The following is a 20,267-nucleotide window of genomic DNA, read 5'->3' on the forward strand; positions in this document are numbered from 1 at the left end:
GGATAACACATCAGGTCCGGCAGCCCTGAAGGCTGTGCCCCTTGAATAGAAGAGGAGCCTGAGGGCCTGAGAGGCTGGGCTGAGGTCTCACAAACTGAGGTCTCCATAAGGAAGGTCCTGAGGGTGAACCCAGGTGTGGCAGACTCCAGAATCCATGCCTCTTTCTTGGCGAATCACCATCCTGGGTCCTAGGTTCTTCTTCAAAAGGAGAGGCCTCCCAGCTGCCAGAGGCTGTGAGCCTGTGATTAATTCTTCCTGGGAGGTGAAGAGAAGCCCCTAATTACTAGAGGATGGAGCATGGGTCATGTTAAGCCGCAGTTAAGCTCTTCCTCTGGGCCCCGCTTGGTTGGCCGGGGAGAAAGGCTGCTGTCTAATGGCCTGCTGGCGAGTGCAGGCTCTCTCGCCGGAGAGCAGGGTTACGTGGGGCCTCCTTACAGTGCATCTGCTGGGCAGGGGTCAGGCAGGCAGCACCTGGTCGTGCACAGCATCTGCTCCCCTCCTGGGACCTGCAGGATGGGGAGATGCAGGTGGGAGGGGGGATGTAGCCAGCAGGATTTGGGAATCAAGGAGCTGAGAGTCAGCAGGGGTGATGGGCTGGGTTATAACCCCTGTGAAAATCTCAGAGCATCCTGCCACAGTCCGTGAAGCCAATTGTGTATGAGGATTTCCTCTGCGTTCGTCTGCTTTTGCAGATTCCTAACCGTTGACTTCTGTCTGGGCCCCAAGTTCTGTCTCTTCTTGGTCTTGGGCTCTCAGAATTGACGTGGCTCCCCCATGTTCCTCTGGGCTCATCCCCTAAGCAAGGAGTGTACAGACTCCTCAGACCACCCTAAGCTTTATCAAAAAAGATGTCATCAGTCCTGATCAAGTTGTTTGGTTTAAATATCCACACTCCTAAATTCACGTGTAGGGAGATAGCCCAGTGTGGCTAAGAGTGTGGGGATTGGACTCAGCTAGACTTTCAAGTCCTTTGCTCTGTATTCTATTAACTGTGTGACCTTGGCCAAGTTACTTAGCTTCTCTGAACCTCGGGTTCAAACTGGGGATAATAATGGTAGCTACCTGATTGGGCTGAAGATTAAATGAGCTAATGCGTATGAATACTTTACACTGCGCTGGCATGTAGTAACCTTTACCTAAATGGTTTCTATAACTTATTGTATGAGGTATATGTTTACACATGATATAAAGCACAGCAGGTCCCTATCTATTTATTATAAGAATAGTCAATAGTTTACTTTGGGCTTGTGAGGATGGAGATGGCCTTTTACTTTATGTTCTTTCTTGTCAGGATCACGTAAAACATGTCATAAATACCCCATCTCGGGGTGGCAACACTCAGCTCTGTTTGTTTTGCTTTATGGCCCTCTCTTGGGTGCATTTCAGAACAAACACTCCACACTGCACGAGGCCAATGCTGTGACTTAGAAATCGGAGGGAGGAAGGGACTGGATCCTGAGCTCATTTCCTTGGCTGTTAACTGAGCAGCCAAACATGATACCACACATGCTTGCTATGGACTATGTTTGTGTCCCTCCAGACTCGTGTGCTGACATCCTGACCCCCAGTGTGATGGTATTTGAGGTGGGGCCTTTGGGAGGTAATTAGGTTTAGATGAGGTCATGAGGGTGGAGCCCCAGTGCTGAGATTGGTGCCCTTATCAGAAGAAGAGACTAGAGCCTTCTTGCTCCACCACGTGAGGACACAGCAAGAAGGCGGCCATCTGCAAGTCAGGAAGCAGGTTCTCCCCAGGAACCTTGATCTTGGACTTCCAGCCTCCATAACTGTGGGAAATAAATGTTTATGGTTTAAGCCACCCCGTCTATGGTATTTTGTTATGGCCACCCGAGCAGACTAAGACAGCCCTGCTCCAGCATCTGGTGAAGTCGGCCGGTCTGATGCTGAGGTGTCCAAAGGCTGCTTCTCTTTGCTAACATTCCTTCCTTCTCACAGTGGCTGAGACCTCTGGCTTTTCTGGCCATTTTGTTCTCACTGGCGGAATCCCCTAGACCTACTGAATCAGAATTGCTAGGCAGAGGCCCAGGAATCTGAACTTTTATGAAGCTTCCCAGGTGATTCGGATGGGCATCCTGGCAAGGGAACCACCGCTGTGGACCACAGCCACTCAGTCTCTTCTGAGGGAGGAAGGGAGGCAGAGGTCTCCCCCTGTCTCAGTGCTGTCTCTTAACCCCAGAGAGGCATAGCAGGCACCAGAGGGGAAGTTCAGCAGAATAGCCCTGAGCTTGTGTGCGGGGACTCCTCCCTCTAACCGAGGCCTCTCCTGGGAGGACGTGTCTTTGATGTGGGTTCAGGTAAAAGAGACAGAAACAGTGGGAACAGTAGGCCAGGTCGTGTGGGCAGAGGGCTTCCTCTCCTTCTCCAGCCAGCAGTCCCACCGGCCTCCTGGGCCAGGGAGGCTTACAGAGTGGCCTGCGATAGCAGACTCGGAGAGCCTGATTGAGCCCTGGGAACTGGGGTGACATTGGGAAGAGGGGCCTGAAATGCCTTCATTTCAGAAAAGTTTACAAATCTCCCATGTGCTGATGTCTCTCCTGCGAATCTGCCTCTCACCCAGAGGGTCGGTTTGCTTGGTCAACGGAGCGAAATAACTCCTGAGTACCTGCTCTATGCTAGGCCCTGAGTTCAGCCTTAGGGATACTGAGAGGAACCACACATCTCTGTAATGCTTGTGGTCTCCTGAAGGATTTTTCAGAGTGAGTTCTGAGGATCAACTGCGGCAAAATAACCTGGAATAGGCTTGTTAAAAATATAGATGCCTCGTCTTAACAAATGTACCCCTCTGGTGGGGGGATTGCTAATGGGCGAGGCCATGCCTGTGTGCGGGCAGGAGGCGTATGGGAACTGCCTGTGCTTTCTGCTCAATTTTGCTGTGAACCTAAGCTGCCCTATAAAAATAAAGTCTTTAAAAAATAAGTAGCCCAAACTCAGGTCTACTTCTGCAGAATTTCAGAGTCTGGGGCTCTGGCATCTGCAATTTTGGAAGGTCCTTTGCAGAATCTCATTCACTTTGAAGTTTGAGAACCAGTGGAAATTAGTTACTTAAATTTTTTTAACAACTCCCATTTTATGTTCATCGTATAAAATACATGTAAATGAAAAGAAGAAAATTAAAATCACTTGTAATCCTACCTGCCTAAGATAACCATCCTTAGCATTTTATTGAATGCTTCTCATGTGTGTGTGTGTTTAGACACATATGTGGTGCGTCCATAATAGTACCTGACATTGTGCTAGGCTGTGGGGACAGAGATGAGAAAAAGAATGGTCCTGGCCATGGAGCAGCCACAGTCTGGTTAAGTGATGCCTAGCACAGCTTGAAGCCCAGGCTTGGTCACTCACTCACTGCTCTTACCTTTTCCCCACAGGTATACATCATCAACGTGACCTGGTCGGACTCCACGTCCCAGACCATCTACCGGAGGTACAGCAAGTTTTTTGACCTGCAGGTGAGTTGGTCTGAGCCCAGATGGTACCCACTGCCACCCAGAGTGGCCTGAGCCTTTGATGGGCTTGCCTCTCTCATGTTCACCCTGTCAGAGCTCTCAGGGTTAGCGTCAAGGTTGGAGCAGAGGGACAGATGAGGGAACCTCAACGGTCTAGCTGGGCTTGGCTCACTCTTGCTATGCAGGCAGACACTTGGGGCTTTGTTGGCTTCCTCAGATGGTCTTAACAGTCATGCTTTGTCACCCTCCTCCGCCTGGGGGGTAGGAAACCAGGGTGGAGAGGTAGGAGGATAGCTGTGGGTGCTCTGTGCATGAGCAGACATGTGTCTATAAACATCCAGGGCGAGACACAAGCCACCACATCATTGCAAGCAAAGAAAAGTAAACACACAGAAAAGACCAAAACAGAAAATAAGCAATTTCTTGAGCAAGACGCAGACTGGGCATACCACTGTGTCTGTCTAACCGAATAAGGCTCTTGCTGCCCTGTTTGTACACGTATACGGTACGTGTTCTCTCTAATGTACATGGACGTGTGCACTGGGGAGATGGATCCCACCTCACCACTGCAGACACCTCCCTTGATGCCAAGTAATTTGGTTCAGCCTCTTTGGTTACAAGTGAGAGTTTTACACCCCTACTGGCTTAGAGAAAAAGCAAACTTGGTTAAGGAAGGATATAGCAGCAAAGCTTATGCAGTTGACCAGATGGTCAAAAGGGGAGTGAGGCAGTGGGCTCCAGGAATACCTGAAACCAGGGCTGCTCTCCCTCTGTCTTGTGTCTGCTTCCCTCTGGGCCCTGTCCTCAGCTTCCTGAGGAACTTGGCTGTCAGCAGCTCCTGAATTTCATATCTTGTGGTTCCCAACAGCAGAGAGACTGACTCCCATTTCCAAGTTGAAAAATCCCAGGGAAGACTAGATTGGCCTGACTTGAGTCAGGTGCTCTCTCTGACCAATCGGTGAGGCCCAGGGTCGAAGGTCATGTGGCACAGATGTGACCACTAGGGGGCTTACCCCTGTGCATCAGAGACAGGCACCAGGCAAGGCAGAATCATTGTGAGTTGGGCAGCAACCCCACCTGTACCAGGAAAGGAAAGCTAAGATGTTCTAGATTCTTCTTAGGGCCATGAGCCTGATTAGGCCAATAAAAACACAAGGAAGAGTCACCGACTCCTGGCCCTTACAACCAAGGTCCACTCCTTCCTTTGCAGGCTTTTGGTGGTGAGTCATCTTGGAGAGGCCAGGCCTGCATTTGCCCCCAAATACCTGATTTTATCCCATTGTCCTTGTTCCTCTACCTATGAGATAAGCCAAAAGTGAGCTAGCTTCCTGTATTACAAATCCTCTCTTAATCCAACAATGTGAGATTGAAAACCACTTCTGACCCTCCTGACTTCTTCCTCTTCCACCCTCATTTCCCGTCCGATCTCCTTAGGTCGGTCCAGTTTAACTGGTGGGATTTGCTGATACCTCGTCAATGGGTGTAGTGTGCTGGACAGGAAATGATAACTTATTTGGGGAGAGGGAACCCTGAAAGGACTCATTGATGAGCCGGGGGGGTCTGAGAGCCAGTGGAAACTCTCAAATCAGAGCTTTTCTTCCCCTCCTTTCCGTTCTGTTCCCCCACCCCCTCCCTAGTCACAGAATCTCACAAGAAAGGAATGCTGCTCCCGCACTTCTCCCTTGCCTGGAGGGCTCATTTCCTGTGTGTCTGGAGGGGACAGGCAGCATGGAGCAGCTTGTGTGGTGTGCTGGCCTTAGCCATGAACGTGGCCAGGTCTGTCCATGTGGGTCATCACCACCCTGAAGATGCAGTTCGGAAAGGAGTTGGGATGGTTCTGTGGAATTTAGCCTTTCAGCCAAGCGTAGCATCTTTATGAACCCACTTTACAGAACTCATGACATGATGACTTTTAGTGGCATTTGTTTTGAAAAGCCTTTCTTATTTATCAGGGTCACTGATTTTAATATGGTGGCTCTCATAGAGGAGGAACAAATGGCATTGCTAACTCCATCTCTGATCACTGGTCGCCCTCAGAAGTCGCTCTCTGAGAGGCTATCTGAGACGGCAGCTTAGAGTTTAGGCACTGGGGATACATTGCCTGGGACTGGTTACTGGCTCTGTCACCTGGTAACTCTGGACAGGTTCCTTAACTTCTCGAGGCTCTGTGTTCTCATCTGTAGAATGAAGATTTTAATATTACCCACCCAGTAGGGTTGTTGGGAGGATTAAATGAGCGAGTCCACATTTTTCCTGATGTGATTGTCTAGTGAGTTAGCTGGTATCAGCAGGTGACAAGGACGCTGGGCTGTACATTGTAGGGGTCTGGGGGCTTAGCGCCCCATATCATGGGCTTGCTGTGTTGTTTCCTTCACTTGGCTGCACTCTGCTGAGGAGCTGCTCTGTGCCCAGGCCTGCGCCAGAGTGTTCAGAGTCTTGTGAGCCACAGGCTCTCCCTGGAGCTTGCCCTGGGGTCAGGACAGACGTGTGGGGAGCTGGGGTGTGGCCCACAAGGGGCTGCTCTCAGAGTCGTTTTGCTCCTCCCCTTTTTGGCTGAGCCCCACCTCGGAACCGAGGAAGTCCTGGGTTGCCTAAACCAGCCTCGGGGAAGCTGCTATGCTGGCTTCACCAACTCCTGGTTCTCGGCCTTCTGGAACCACAGACCCCTTTGTGAATCTGGTGGAACCCTCTCCCCAGAAAAAAAGCGTATGTGTACAATTTTACTTACAGTGTCAAGTATCACAGCCCCCTGTGAAGAACCGCTGAGCGACACCAGTTCGGATCATTAATCAGACTTTCAATCTTGTACTATTCAGGTCCCAGCTGGGGGTTTATTCGCAGTATTCAGATAATAGCGGTGGGCCTGGACGCCACTTTGAGGGACCCTCCCTCCCACAAGTTGGTTTCCCTGTCCCCAGTATGGGTCTCCCCATACCTTCCCCCTCTTATTTCTCCTTCTTCAAATGGTGTCTTTTGCTCTTGGTGGAGATCGGGTTACCACGAGGAGGCCGAGGAGGTCATGGGCTACCACTTCCCTACTGTAACCTGGGGAGTCGTGTGCAAAGAGATACCGAGCACTCCAGAGCCTCCCCTGGCCGTGGGCCCAGGGCCGTGGGGTATTTGAAGACCTAGTTTCACTTGGAATCACACAGGCACTTCCGGTGTCCCTCTCCCTCTGTGGGGCAAACCTGGAGATGGACAGCCGTGCCCTGCCCTTCACACTCCACAGCCTCAAGGCCAGGAAGCATTTGAAGGATGCTCTGTCATAGATCTTGGTTTTTCCAATTCTCTCCACTGCCACTTCCACATCAGCATAGTCCTCAGGCCCCCAACCCGTGTGCAAATTAAGATCTAAAGCAGAACATCACTCTAGGTTATCATCTTCAAAGCTTCTGCCGGGACTGCCTGCTCTGTATGTGGTGCTCCTGGAAGATCCTTGGGAATGAACAATCTCAGGCAACAGGGCCTGAGGGGGTGGCAGGCAGGCAGGGTGCAGGAGGGGGAGGACTTGTGCTCAGAGGAGAGCCAGTGTCGCTTTGATGTGAGCATGGCATTAATGAGTTTCCTACAGGGTCCTTAGAGCTCTGGTGGAGCCTTGGGGAGCCAGCTGTTCATATCACTGGGGGAGGGAAACCACAGATAACCCGGTACCTGCCCATTCCACACTTATCTGAAGCCTTAGGACTGTCCAGAGCAGAACATTTATCTCCCTGCTCCCCTTTCTACCCCCACCACCCGCACTCCTCACTTACTGGCTACCTGCTGCTTTCAAAGCCCTCAGTTAGGGTCGCCAGATAAATATGAGATCTCCAGTCAACTTTGAATTTCAGATAACAGTGAATACTTTTTTTAGTATAAATATGTCCCAAATATTGCATGGGACACAGTTATATTTAAAAAGTTATTCATTGTTTATCTGAAATTTAAATTTTATCGTGTGTCCTGTATTTTTAGTTGCTAAATCTGGCGGTCTTACTCCAGCCGTGAGTGGTGAGGGTAGAGATATAAAGATGAACAGGCCAGGCTGACTCAGGGTTAGAGGGGCTAAACACATGTGCACTTTTGCAGGGCAGAAGTGGCACAAGCCGGGGAACACTAAGTTGAGAAGGACAAGGTCTCTTCCTTCCAGGAGTCCATGTCTAGTGGAGAAAGTAGACTTTTAAGCAATTAAGTCCACTATAGAGGAAATAAATACAAGACTGAGGTACAAACAATGTGCTATGAGATGAAGAGGTAAGAAAGAACATTCTTCTTGGGAGTGGCGAGCTAAGAAGATGCCCATATGGTTTTGATTGGTGATAGCAGATATAGCCACACATCCCCCCTCTAGTTTAGGGGAATTTGGTTGTTCTTTGAAAGTTATAGTTATCAGGGTAAAGTATGTCCTTAATTTATTTGTTAGTTTGTTCCTTCATTTATGCCTGCCTGCTCCTATCCATCCATCCATCAACCCACCCACCCACCCATAATCTATCCAATCTTAAGTACATGCCTTCTGTGTCCTAGGCAGTATGCCAGGCTCTGGGGATTTACTGATGAGCAAAAACAGATCTGATTACTGCTTTTATGGGACGTATAGCTTAAGGAGGGAAGACAGATTTTAGTTAAAAAAAAAAAAAATATATATATATATATATATTTTATAGGGAAATGTTATACTCGAGGATCAGAACAGGTTTCCCTGGAGAAGTGACTTTTATCTGACAGATCAATGAGTTATTTTGTCTTATTTTATTTTTGAGATCAGAGATCCTTTTGTGCTTCTAATGAAAGCAAGACTGTCTCCCCAGACAAATGCTTGAATGTGCATATACAACTCTAATAACCTTTTTGGTCATTCACACCCCCCCTGAAATCCTTCCAAAGGCACTAGGATAAAACCTTCTACTCTGCCCCAAACCTTCTTCTCTCCCTATATCTTCTGCCTTGAGCCTCAGACCCAGTGGTTCTGCCTCCTCCGCACACAAGGTGCTGCACAGGGAGCCCAGCCCCTCTTCCTTCCCACTGGGAAGCACCGGGGCTGGAGGCTTTCAACATGTACTGTCCAATGCAGAAACCACTAGCCACTTGTGGCTATTTACATTTAAGTTAATTAAAAATTTTAAAGATTAAATTTTTATAGTTAAGTTTAGTTGATTTTGAAAATTTAAATTAAATTTAATTTCTTGGTCATTGCAAGTGCTCAGTAGCCACAGTGGCTACTGGCTACGTACTGAGCAGACAGAGAACATTTCTGTCATCATGGAGAGTTCTAATGGACTGTGCTGCTTTAGACCACCTGGGACACACAGAGGCTTGATCTGGCTTCATGCCCATCCCAGTGTTCTGCCACCACCCAGTCCCTTCCCAGTTGCCCTCTGCAATCTTCTAGGGCCCCAGCAGCAAGAGGGAGACTATGTTCCACCATGATTTGCCCCATTGATAGAGCAATTCAATTCAATGGCTGTTCCAAACACCTCTTCTGGAAACCAGGTCAGTCACTAGAGCAAGCTTCTAAGGGTGTTTCAGGTGTCAAGTTGGGAACAGGGAGAGGAGAGGCTCTTGGTCTCCAAGTGGAAATTGATTTCTTCTAAAAATAATCCCCCGCTCAGCCCTATCTGAACAGGGAAGGGACCTGTCCCACAGGGAGCTGCCGGGACAAGCCTGGTGTTGAGGCCTGTTGGTTGTAAAGGGCTTGGATTACTTGGAGGTGCGGTTAAGCGGAGGAGGAGGAGGGTGAAGGGGCGCAGATGCTCCTAAGTTGCCTTCTCATTGGCGTTGGACCACATTTCCAGCCTCTGTAAATTTCCTTGCACAACCCCCTCACTGTCAAGTATCTCCCCAAGGCCCGGCCCCACCGAGGAAGGACCGGAAGGCCCTCTGAAGGCCCAGCTCCATCGAAGGTTGTTTCACAATCTGACCTACAAGGCGCTGGGCTGCCGTAATTGCTCTGCAAACATTGGCGCCATGGTGCTGCTCGCCCTTTAGTCTGAACTGCAGCCAGTAAGTGGGCAGGGTCAATATTTGATGAGAGCCGGGAGAGGCCCTTTAGCTTCCCCCATGCTGTTTGCAAGATAGAGTTAAGAAGTTTGTTCAGGTTTGCTCATTTGCTCTAAAGGACTTAACCTATTTTGAAGAGCTTTTATCTCTCTTCCTTAGTCATCTCTCCAGACTCTCCACCCACTTACCCCACCCAGGATCACACTCCCTTTCCAGCTCTCGAATAGCCAGGCTAATGATGGGTGAACAAAACTATAATCCCGAATCATTAATAACTGGCCTTGGAATGGATGTGTATGTGTGTGGGCGTGTTGTGTATTTGTCATGTCATTTGTGGGGAGCTTTAGAATCACTTCATTTTTAGAATGAAAAGAGTTCTGTTACAGTCCCTCACTTTGCAGGTAAACATCTGTGTTCATTTTTCTGTTCGTTAAATTTATACAAGCTTTAGTTTGGTTTGAATGTCCAGAGCAGGCCTCAACTGAGGTCAGATTGGGGTGATCCTGGTGTCTGCCAGTGATCAACCTGAGAGTAGAAAAGGGGTGGGGGAGAAGTCTCTCCTGAAGGATCTTTTTTTTATGGTGAAAAAAATTTATATTTAGAAGTAGTGGACTGGATTCAGTTTAGATGACCCCAATTTTGTTGGCAACATCCAAAGCATCATAGTCAGGAGCCAGCAGAACATATGCCTTCTTCTCTCCATCAGGCCTGATCAGGGTGTTGACCTTGGCCACGTCAGTGTCACAGGGCTTCTTCACAGCCTGGTTGATCTGGTGCTTGTTGACCTTGACATCCTCAATGAACACAAGTGTGTATTGTCTTCTATCTTTGTGGCTGATTCGGTGGTCAGGGGCAACTTGATGGTGGCATGGTGGTCAAGTTGTTTCTCCTAGGGGCGATCTTCCCAGGATGTCTGGGCTGCCTTCCGAACCACAGTGTCTTGGGCTGTTGGAAGGTGGGTGGTATGCGTGCAGATCTTTTTTTTGTGGCTATGGATGCCTTTTAGCACTGCTTTCTTGGCCTTCAAAGACTTTGCTTTGGCTTGGGCTCTGGGAGGGGGTGGGGCTTCCTTCTTTGCTTTTGGCACCATCTTCGTGAAAAGCCGCAGGCTCTGTCTTTTAATCAGCGAGGCAAGCTCTGTGTTGTTTGAGATCATTGAACCTAGACTGAAGGCAAGGGGGCCAAAACCTGGGGAGGTAACATGCCAAATTCTAAGAACGCTTTTGTACCGAGGATTCTAGAGTGTACTGGTGCTTGGCGTGGCAGTTCTAACTCCAGCAGTGTGGTGAGCTGTGGATCATTGTGATTGCTCACATGCCCTGGACAGAGGAGAACATGGCCTTGACTGAGATCAATTTCCAGTCCCAGGAAGGCACAGAGAGCCTCGTGTTGTTTGCCATGGCAAAAATGGGAAACAACCTTGATGACCATCCGTAGGGGGTTGCCAGGTAAACTGGACTATTCTCGTCCCACTGTGTACAGCAGTCAGAACAAATGGGATTGATCTCAATTCAGTGGATGGATCACCAAGAAATGTTATTGAATGACCAATGCAAGTTTCAAAACAATATTTATTGTATGATAGCAATTATCCAAAAACAGCAACAGTAAAATGTATCTTTTGCAAGTACATATACAGCATAAGTATGTAAATATTTTTAAAAGATCTGAAAGGATGTGCTCCAAATTGGTAATAGAGTTATCTTTGGAAGACAGTTGGGGACATCAGTGGGACGAGGAGCTTGGTCAAAGAGGAACCTTAGCCTTATTTGTAATGTTTTACTTTTTTATAAAAAGAATATATTCATGTATTATTTGCAACATTAATAAAGACACCTATGGGGCCGGCCTGGTGGTGCAGCGGTTAAGTTTGCACATTCTGCTTCGGTGGCCCGGCGTTTGCCGATTCGGATCCCTGGTGCGGACATGACACCACTTGGCAAGCCAAGCTGCAGTAGGCGTCCCACGTATAAAGTAGAGGAAGATGGGCACAGATGTTAGCTCAGGGCCAGTCTTCCTCAGCAAAAAGAGGAAGATTGGCAGATGTTAGCTCAGGGCTAATTTTCCTCAAAAAAAAAAAAAAAAAGACGACACCTATGGTGGGAGGTAGGGAAAATGGGAGGTCTAAAATAAGCTATGTCTCTCATGGTCATTACAGTATTAAAAGCACATCTAACAAGAGAAAGAAAAGGAAAATAATTATTAAAATCACATTACCTCATATTTCCCGAGCCATCATTCTAGATCATTCCTTTGGAATGTGACTGATTATAATCCATTACAACAAACCCCAGGGACCTGTGCAAATTATCTTGTCAAACAGGGATCTCGTATTCAAATATTGTTTAAAGCACGTGAACTCTGTGTGGGGGCAAGAAGCACTTGGGCGGTGGTTCTTGTGTCATGAGGAAACACACTGAGAAGTGTGTGGTCATAGAGTCCAGTGTTTAAGGGGAGATACTCCAGGTCCAGGATGGTTGGGTTCCAGGACCAGCTCCAGCACCACTTACTAACCTTTAACCTCTCTGCACCTCAGTTTTCTCATCTGTATAATGGGGATAATAAAACACCTGCCTCGTGGGGTAATGGTGAGAATGCAATGTGGCAATCCACGTAAGGACTGGCGTGGAGACTCTAGACAGGGCAGCTGCAACCTCACCAGTTATACCCCCAGAAACTTACCTGCAAGAGAAAATAGCTGGACATCCCCCCTCCGTCTGGAGGCAGAGGTTTCTTCCTCTGGCCCATTAGTACAGATTTCCCTTTCACCACGTGGCTCAGTCTGCCTCCAGGCAGGAGAAGCAGGTGGTGGTGGAAAGGGTTTGCCAGATAAACGCTTGACCTCCAAAGTGTCATTACCAACCTACCCTCCTCCCAGCAACACTGTTAGAAACACTGTTCTTTTAAAAAGTAATTCTTGGTCTGCAGTTTTTCCTTGCTCTTGGAAAGAGGCATCATTCAGATTCCTGATGGATGGAACTCTGGAGGAGTCGGGGTAGGGGGAGCCCTGTGGGGATTCCAGTGCCTCCTGGGAATTCTACGGCTGGCTTCCCCTCCCCCGGGAGCTGCTCCTGCTCTAACACTCCCTTCCATCTCACCCCTGTGGCCTGAGGGTGACCTCCAGCTTCCTCTCCATCTCCCCTGATTTCCCCTCTGGCAGGTTCTGCAGAGTATTAGGGTGGGAATGGGGGAGGGCTGCGTGGTGTCTATTCTCCAGGGCAGCCTGTTGGGAGGGGAAGGCCTGGTGGGCTAGTACCTTGAGGCTGGCTCAGGATGGGAAGCTGTTTACCGTTGAGTGGGCATCCAGGGTTACTTGGTACCTGGCTAGAACACACTCGAAGTTGGGTTTATTTTTTTCCCCTCTGAGCAGATGGAGTTTGTGAAAGGACGATGACCGCTCTTGTGCAGTTTCCCCAATCCAGTGGGTTTAGGAATAACCTATACAAGAAGTGCCTGGCAGGTCCAGAACAGATGGATAGAGGGGAGGGAGGAGGGGCATTGGCCATGGGGCAGAGTTTGTGGGGGAGGGCCTCTGCTCATCTGTGCATAAAGGGAAATAAGCCCCAAGGAAGGGAGCTCAGGGCCTGTGAACCACCTGCGGGCAGAGTCTCAGGATGCAGAGCAGGGAGGAACTTGTCTGACACTGATGCTGTCCAGAGTTGGGGAATACGCACCATGCCACGGGTGTGCTTGGGAATTCATCTTTTCCTGAACAGATGAGTACTCCGTCTGTTAGCATCTTTTTGGGTACCTGTGTGCTTTTGGCTAATGGCCTGTAGGTGATCCGGGCACATGGATTAGGCACCCAGGGAGTTCCTAATGGACATAAGGCCCTGTTAGATGAGACCCCAGTTTGTGCACTGGAAAGTCAGGAGCCATCTCTGCCCTTTGTTGGTCACTCAGCCTCTTCCTGGGGCCAGGGTGGGATTTTCACACAGTGGGGGAGCCCCTGTGTAGACCTTGGGGAAAATTGTTAGAGAAGCTAGGATGCCCTCTGAGTATTAAACCTTAGCACGGTTCACTGGCTCTAAACTTCTGGATGAGTGTGTGAGTCTTGTGAGTGTGGGCACTGGGGGACTTGGGGGCTGCCTGCTCCCCCAGTGACTATCCTGTAGGGCTGACGAGAATGTCTCTTTCAGGGCGAGAAATCAACTATGTGCAAGTGTCACAATGTGGGAGGTAGATGTTTGCCAACCAGCGTTAACTGTGTTCACTGGGGAATCGGGTGGAATTGTAGGTTTTACAATTGAAGACCCTTAGAGATCATGTGCCAGGGTGGTAAGTATCTGGCACTCATGCTGCCACTTGTCTGTCTCATGCCCACAATGGACATCATAAATTGATCGTAGCATGTTCCTGTCCTGTGCCAGTGGCAGACATTGTTTATTGATCACGAGTCCAGACATGGTCTCAGAATCTTTCTGAAAAAACAAAACCGAATTACTTAGGGAAGCCACTACCTATCAATTGGCAGTAACACCTTGAGATCAAACTCAGTGGCCACCCTCTGATGTAGTTCATTTCCTTTATTTGACAGATGAGGAAATGAGGCTCTAAGAGGGGAAGCAACTTGTCCAAATTACAGTGTCAGGAAGTGACAGCAAGACTAGAACTCAGGCGCATTAGCCTCTAGTTCATTCCAAACTGGAATTCTAGCCTCCCATCCAGAAATCCTTTGTATTTTTGGCTGATGGGGGCCGGAAGCCCATTGCATCACCAAGAGAGCTCCTGGCGGGAGCAGGGATCACTCGCCCTCTCTGGGGAAAAGATGCCTGTGCAGAGAGCAGAAGACCTCTCTGGCTCCCAGGAAGGTCAGATGGCAGCTCCTTCAGAGGATCGGCTGCTTCCTGGAGCTCAGCCCACATGTCCTGCCCACCAGTGCCCGCCTCTCTCATTGGACAGTAAACCCTGGCTCTGCCAGAGGCAGCGTCTGAGTCAGGCCACACCACCTGTATGACTGCTCGGAGCTGCGCACCTTGTTTTCCCAGCATAGGGTGTCATGTCAGGGTGTGTTTGGGTGTTTCATCAGGGAGGCCCTGGAGTGCAGTTTCTGCCTCCATCACCGCCCTCCTCCTTGGGTCCCGGGCCCAAAGGTCTGACCTAGAAAACTCAGCTTTGCCTCCATGGGGCCCCATCTACCCATCTTTGGATAACCAACAGGAAAGTTGGCTGGTGAGTGGGTGGGGGGACAGTGCCCCACCCCAACTGGAGAATGAAGGGAAGGAAGATCTTCAGTGGTGGCCGGGTGAGTGTTCTCTGTACGTGTGTGTATGTCTGTGCTCTGTGAAGCCCTTTAGCTGTGAACAAGTCACTCCCTTCCCGCAGGAGGGAATTTCAAGTCAATCCTGGCACCTTTGGAGGAGTGCCAGCTACGTGCTTGGCACTGGGCTTGGTACTAGGGACCCTGAGGGGAAAGTCAGGATCGTCTTGGGTGGAAAAGCCAGGCTGACAGCCTTGGTCTGAGCCGGAGCCGCCAGCTGGTGGGAGAAATCAGGACAGGGCAGAAGGCACAGGATGGGCGAGCAACCCAAGACATAGACCACTGCCATCAGGCCTGCATGCCATGGGCATCCCAGGGGGCTTGTTGAGGCAGCTCCCGGAACTGGGGGCTTGAGGTCTTGGCATCCTTGCACAAGCTCTCCTTCGGGATGGAACCTGGTGCGTGGGACGGCCCGGCTGAGCGGTGGGAGCCAGAGCTCTCGGCTTGTTTGAGGGAACACAGCTTCTTCTTCCCTCTGGCAGCTGAACTGCCACCCGCCAGGTGACCCAGACATGCCAGCTGCAATGATTTCCCCCCACCAGCTCCCTGCCACCCTACGCAGGACCTCAGCCCCCAAGCGATTTTAGAGGCTACGATTCCTGCATCTCAGGGATGTTCCTTCTGACAAGGCCATTGTAGGAGTTGTTGGAGAATTGGAGGTGTTTCCTTTATAGTCTCTCTCTTTTTTTTTTTTTTAAAAGATTGGCACCTGGGCTAACAACTGTTGCCAATCTTCTTTTTTTGTTTTTTTTGCTTTATCTCCCCAACTCCCACCCTGTACACAATTGTATATCTTAGTTGCAGGTCCTTCTAGTTGTGGGATGTGGGACGCCGCCTCAACGTGGCCTGACAAGCGGTGCCATGTCCACGCCCAGGATCTGAACCCTGGGCCACCACAGCGGAGCACGCGAACTTAACCACTTGGCCACGGAGCCGGCCCCTCCTTTATATTCTCAATTTAGCTGGAGCCAAAGAAAAAAGATTTTAGATTCTTCTGCGACCTGCGTAGTTGGGTGACATCAGGCTCTCCAAGAGAGCTTGTGGGATGGCTGATTCCAAATTCCCAACTTTCCCAGGGGAGTGGTTTCTTGCAGTGATGGAAAGCTCAGGCTTTGTCATCAGACCTGCTTGTGTATGCGTGCTCCTCGGCCCCCCTCTTGCCAGCTGTGTGACCCTGGGCAGTTGGTTACCTGACCTGTGAGAATCTTAGCCTTCCCACCTGCTAAATGGCTCTAATTGCAGAAACTGCCTCCTAGAGTTGTGAGATTTCCAGGAGATAAGGCACAGGAAACCTTTCACACTGAGCCTGGAGCAGCTGTGGGCATTATTAGGTTGACAGTCATTCCTGTTGTGGCTTCTGGCCCCTCTGGAGGAGGGAGGGGCTCCAGGTTCTCCCCTGTGGACACGGTGTGTGTCTAGCCTGGACGAGGGGAACATTTTCCCAGCTACAGAAGGGTCTTGGGAACCCCGAGCTGCAGTAAGTGAATGCTCCAGGGCCGGCCAGGAGACAACCCCAAACACCCGCCAGGATTTGGCTCCATCTGCTAATTAGGGAACGTTTATCTGGTGCCCAGCAGAACAAAGTGGCCAGTTCAGCCTCGCTGGAAGTCTGAGCTCAGTGCTGGTGCGGGGCTGGGGAGGAGGCTGGGAATGGGGCGGTGCGGGGGTGCCCCTGGGGCTCAATGGACCACATTCAGATATGCCTTTAAAAAAAAACCCAAACAGGAAGCAGGAGGCTGGTGTATGGGCTGGAGGTGAGACGCTTGCAGAGAGGGTGGTTCTGGAGCACGACAAGTGGCCCTTCTTCTCGCTGAGACAGTGCCGGGCTGATCTCTGAGGGTATCCCTGGTGAAGGCTGGTGGGCTGGCTCCCCAAGAAGGTGGGGTTGTTTTTATCCCGAGGTTCCCAGGGCTCCACTCCTCATCTTGGAACCTTGTGAGGAGGAACCCCCAGTGGGAGGGTGGAGGGAAATCCCTTTATGTGTGCACTTGGGCCACTGGGCGTGCCTGCTCATCCTACTGTGCAGTGGGGCGGGGACCAGACAGGGGAGATGGCCAAGAGGTCTACCAAATGTAGGACGACTCAACACTGTGAGATTCTATCCAGTGTTTTACGTGGGGTTTTGGTGCAGTGGGGACATTTGGGGCTGCTTTGGAACACCAGGGTTTCTTGGCTATGTAGTTGAGAACCAAGGTAGGGGACGGGGGAGCTGCAGAACCACCCTCTCTACAAGTAGGGGGCAGGATTCAGACCAGGCGGTCTGGCTCTGGAATACACACGCCAAACCTCTCCTGTCCATTGCTGTGTGTAACTGGCATGGCCCCTCCATGGGCCTGAGCACTGCAGAGCCAGCCTGGGAGGCCCTGGCACCTCGGAGAAGAGAGAGATCATCTCCTACCTTGTCAGAAAGGCTCCGGCTACCAAGCAGGTGGGGCTTGGCTGGCCGCTGGCAATGGGTGCTGCCCCGACCCCCTGCCCTGGCTGGGGAGGGCTTGGGCTGGGCAGAGAGAGAAATCATCAGTTTCTGTGGGTTTGTTCATTTCCTTTTCTCTGCTCTGGAGTCTTGGATTCTCCCTGCAGTGTTCTCTCTGTCTCTCTCTTTCCCAAGTCTCTCTCTCTCTTTCCCCAAGGGTCTCCGAGTCTGAGCCTGACTCTGGGCGTGACTCTGTTTGTCCCTGTGGCCTTTCCCCAGCCTCTTTCCTGGAGGCGTTTTCTCTCACTCTGGTATGTATTTGTCAGCATCTCTGTCTCTCTTGTCTGTATCTCTCCCCCACGTTGCTGCCACATCCCAAGCAGGCATCCTAGATGGGAAGGGCAGGGTGGGACCCTGACCCTGGTCTGTAGCGGGTTGTGGGGGAGTTTCACTGACTGCAGTGAGCGAGGGGCTTGACAAGTCTGCACCCCCAAACACAAAAGCCTGTGGTGGGAGGGGGGCTGCTTCCCCGTCTCAGGGGAGTGTGGGTCCTTGTAATTAACCTTTTCCTGACAGTGGCCCATGAAGAGGCATTCCCTTTAGAATCGTGTGACAGTCTCGGCACCCTGGTGGGAGGTGGCCCTGCCTCCAGAGGGCACCCATGATGGCCAGCCATGGGCTCTTCTCCCAGAAGAGATGTGCCTGCAGTCTCCCTTCCCTGGGCCGTGCTGTGCCCGGGCCCCATGAGTGCACAGGGCTGGCAGTACTCTCAGCCCTCACCCAGGCTGCCCCAGACAGTAGGGCTCAGGGTTCCTGTGGGTAGGGCTGGGGCCCTGGAGGGCAGGAACCTCAGGCTGGCTCGTCCCCCTCGTCCCCTTCTCTGGTTGGGCAGGGGTCCCCTGGGTCTCATGTGTCCATTCTATTGTCTAATCCCTCCCCGCCCCAATGCTAGCTGTTTCTCTAGGGCCTTGCCCACCCCGCTGCTGTCCCTGCTAGAAATAGCTGAGCAGCAGGCATTTGCCCAGGAAAGGGAGTGGCCCTTGTAGGGTCAGGCTGGCCCCCAAAATACCCTGTCAGCTGTCGGCAATGTGGGTCAGGTAGGGCATCAGGAATAGGCTTGGGGTGGGGCTCTGCTCTCCCTTAGGCATCTTCTCTCAATGAGGGCCAGTTCTCTCTGGTCCCAACCTCTCTCATCAACTGGAGGGTGGGTGGGGGGTGAGCATCTGACCATGTTTGTTGAACACCTGCTATGGGCAAGTCACTGGGTTCAGGTGGGGCTGAGTGGGTAGAGACAGATGGAAGATGAGCAGACTGCAGGCTGACCCTTCTAAGTATTTCCACGTATAACTCACTAATGCTTGCACCTCAGCATGTTCCAAACCCGGCTCCTGTCTAGACGCCTCCCTCCTCCTCCTTGCCCCCCTTCCCTCCCTCAGTCACTGCACCATCACTCACCCCCGCAGATCCCTCCTCTTGATTCCTCACTTGCATCCATAGCCTTCTTACTGGGACTCCCCAGGGCTCCAGTCTGGCCCCTTCTAGCTGCTTCTCTGCACTGCAGCCAGCCAGCTTTTCTTTTCTGTTCTTTATTTTTAATTATGAAAATTTTTAATCCTACAGCAAATAGTATAATGGGCATCAGTGGACCTACCTCCCAGCTTTAACAAATGTTCACATTTTGCCACATTTGCTTCAGATACTTTTTTTAAAAAAAGAAATAAAATGGTGCAGTTAGAGGAGGTGTCTGATAAACGCTAGATTCCCTTCCTCCTGTCGGGGTTTTACTGAGAAGGTGGACCTAGAGGTGGGTCGAGCAGAAGGGCTGGGGTTCAGGTAGACTGGAAGGCATTCCGGGCAGCCAGTCAGTGCGAGTAAAAGTGTGGAGGCAGGACGGCCTGGGACACGCGAAGGGCAGAGCAATCCCCGCTTCTGTGCATGCTGAGCCTGAGAGGGAGGCAGGCCCGCACAGAGGTGCCGGCAGTCCTCAAAAAGCCGGCGCTTTCTCTCTTTGCACTTGGTCCTCCTTCCGCCCCTCCCCCCCGGGTGGCAGCTGCTGTGTTTATGAGGTTGCCGAGAGGAAGCCATCACCTGGGTCAGCAGCAGAGCTGCCACCTGGACAAGCGACCTGCAGCTGGGCACCAGGGTGGGCTGGAGGACACCAAGTTCTGCAGGGGAATTTTTCCTGTTCCAGGTTCCCCTGCAGGAGTCGGGTTCTCCCCTCAGGAAAACCTCATTAAACAGAGCTGGCCGCAGAGCCTAAGAAACCGGGGCTGGCCCCACCGCGTGGGCTGCTTTACAAGGCTCCCCCTGGCAACTCAGCTGAGTTTTAGTTTTTGCTTTGGGGGTTTTTCTCTTTTTCCATCTGGGCTCCATCTTGTCTTCCCCTTCTGCGAATAAGAGACACTTGGAAGCCCTTGGCTTCAGCGACCTCCAGAAAGAAGTTACAGGAAACCACTCCCATGGGCTAAATGGCTGACCGCAGTGACCAGGAAAGAGGTCGTCGAGGCAACAGATGCCAGCATCGGCTCTTGATGCCATCAGGCCAGATCGGGGCCCGTGGGCTGCCCGGGTCAGCTGGTATGAGCACCCGAGGTGTCAAAGGGATCAAACCCAGTGGGGACCACCCCAAACTTGGCCAGTTATGTCCATATCCAACCCAACAGCAAGTCAGCATGTCTTCTCAGACCTCCCTGGAAATGTAGCTCAGCTCCGCCCTCTTCCCTGGTCCAGCCTCATCACCTCCCACCTGACAGCTGAGCCGCCCTCCTCAGGGGTCTCCCCACTTGCCGAATTGTCTTCCCACCAACCAGAGCTATCCTTTTAAGACAGAAATCAGATGACGTCACACCCGTTTATAACCTTTCTGAGACTTGCTTTCTGTTTGGAATGAACTCCCAACTCCTCACCTTCTCCCAGGCCCTGTACAGTGGGTGCCCGCCTGCCCTTCCAGACTTGTCTCGTGCCACCATCCCTTCACTGGCTCTCATTTCACTGCTCACCCGCTTGTTCCTGGGCCACCAACACACTGCTGCCTCAGGGTCTTTGCTGTTGCTGTTCCCTCTGCCTAGAACTCCCTTCTACCAGGTTATCAAGCAGGTGACTTCTGGGCACTCAGGCCTCAGCTCACTGGCCCCTCTCACAGAGGGCTTCC

General features: G+C 51.1%; 1 protein-coding gene and 1 pseudogene across 6 annotated transcripts in view; one reads left to right on the plus strand and one right to left on the minus strand.

Annotated features, from left to right (window-relative positions):
* SH3PXD2A (SH3 and PX domains 2A) overlaps positions 1–20,267 on the plus strand; it is a 246,485-nt gene that overhangs the window by 45,962 nt on the left and 180,256 nt on the right. For 4 of the 6 annotated variants that reach the window (XM_070633632.1, XM_070556688.1, XM_070556678.1 and 1 more), the window contains exon 2: positions 3,387–3,467. In XM_070633632.1, the coding sequence (XP_070489733.1) occupies positions 3,387–3,467 (81 nt within the window). Of the gene's footprint in view, positions 1–3,386; positions 3,468–14,385; positions 14,689–20,267 lie in introns of those variants that run through there. The other 2 variants (XM_070556695.1, XM_070556702.1) reach the window with 2 other exon arrangements.
* On the minus strand, positions 10,000–10,548 carry LOC103549799 (large ribosomal subunit protein uL23 pseudogene; annotated as a pseudogene).

Source organism: Equus przewalskii, chromosome 1 (assembly GCF_037783145.1).
Source record: "Equus przewalskii isolate Varuska chromosome 1, EquPr2, whole genome shotgun sequence".
Taxonomy (NCBI): domain Eukaryota; kingdom Metazoa; phylum Chordata; class Mammalia; order Perissodactyla; family Equidae; genus Equus; species Equus przewalskii.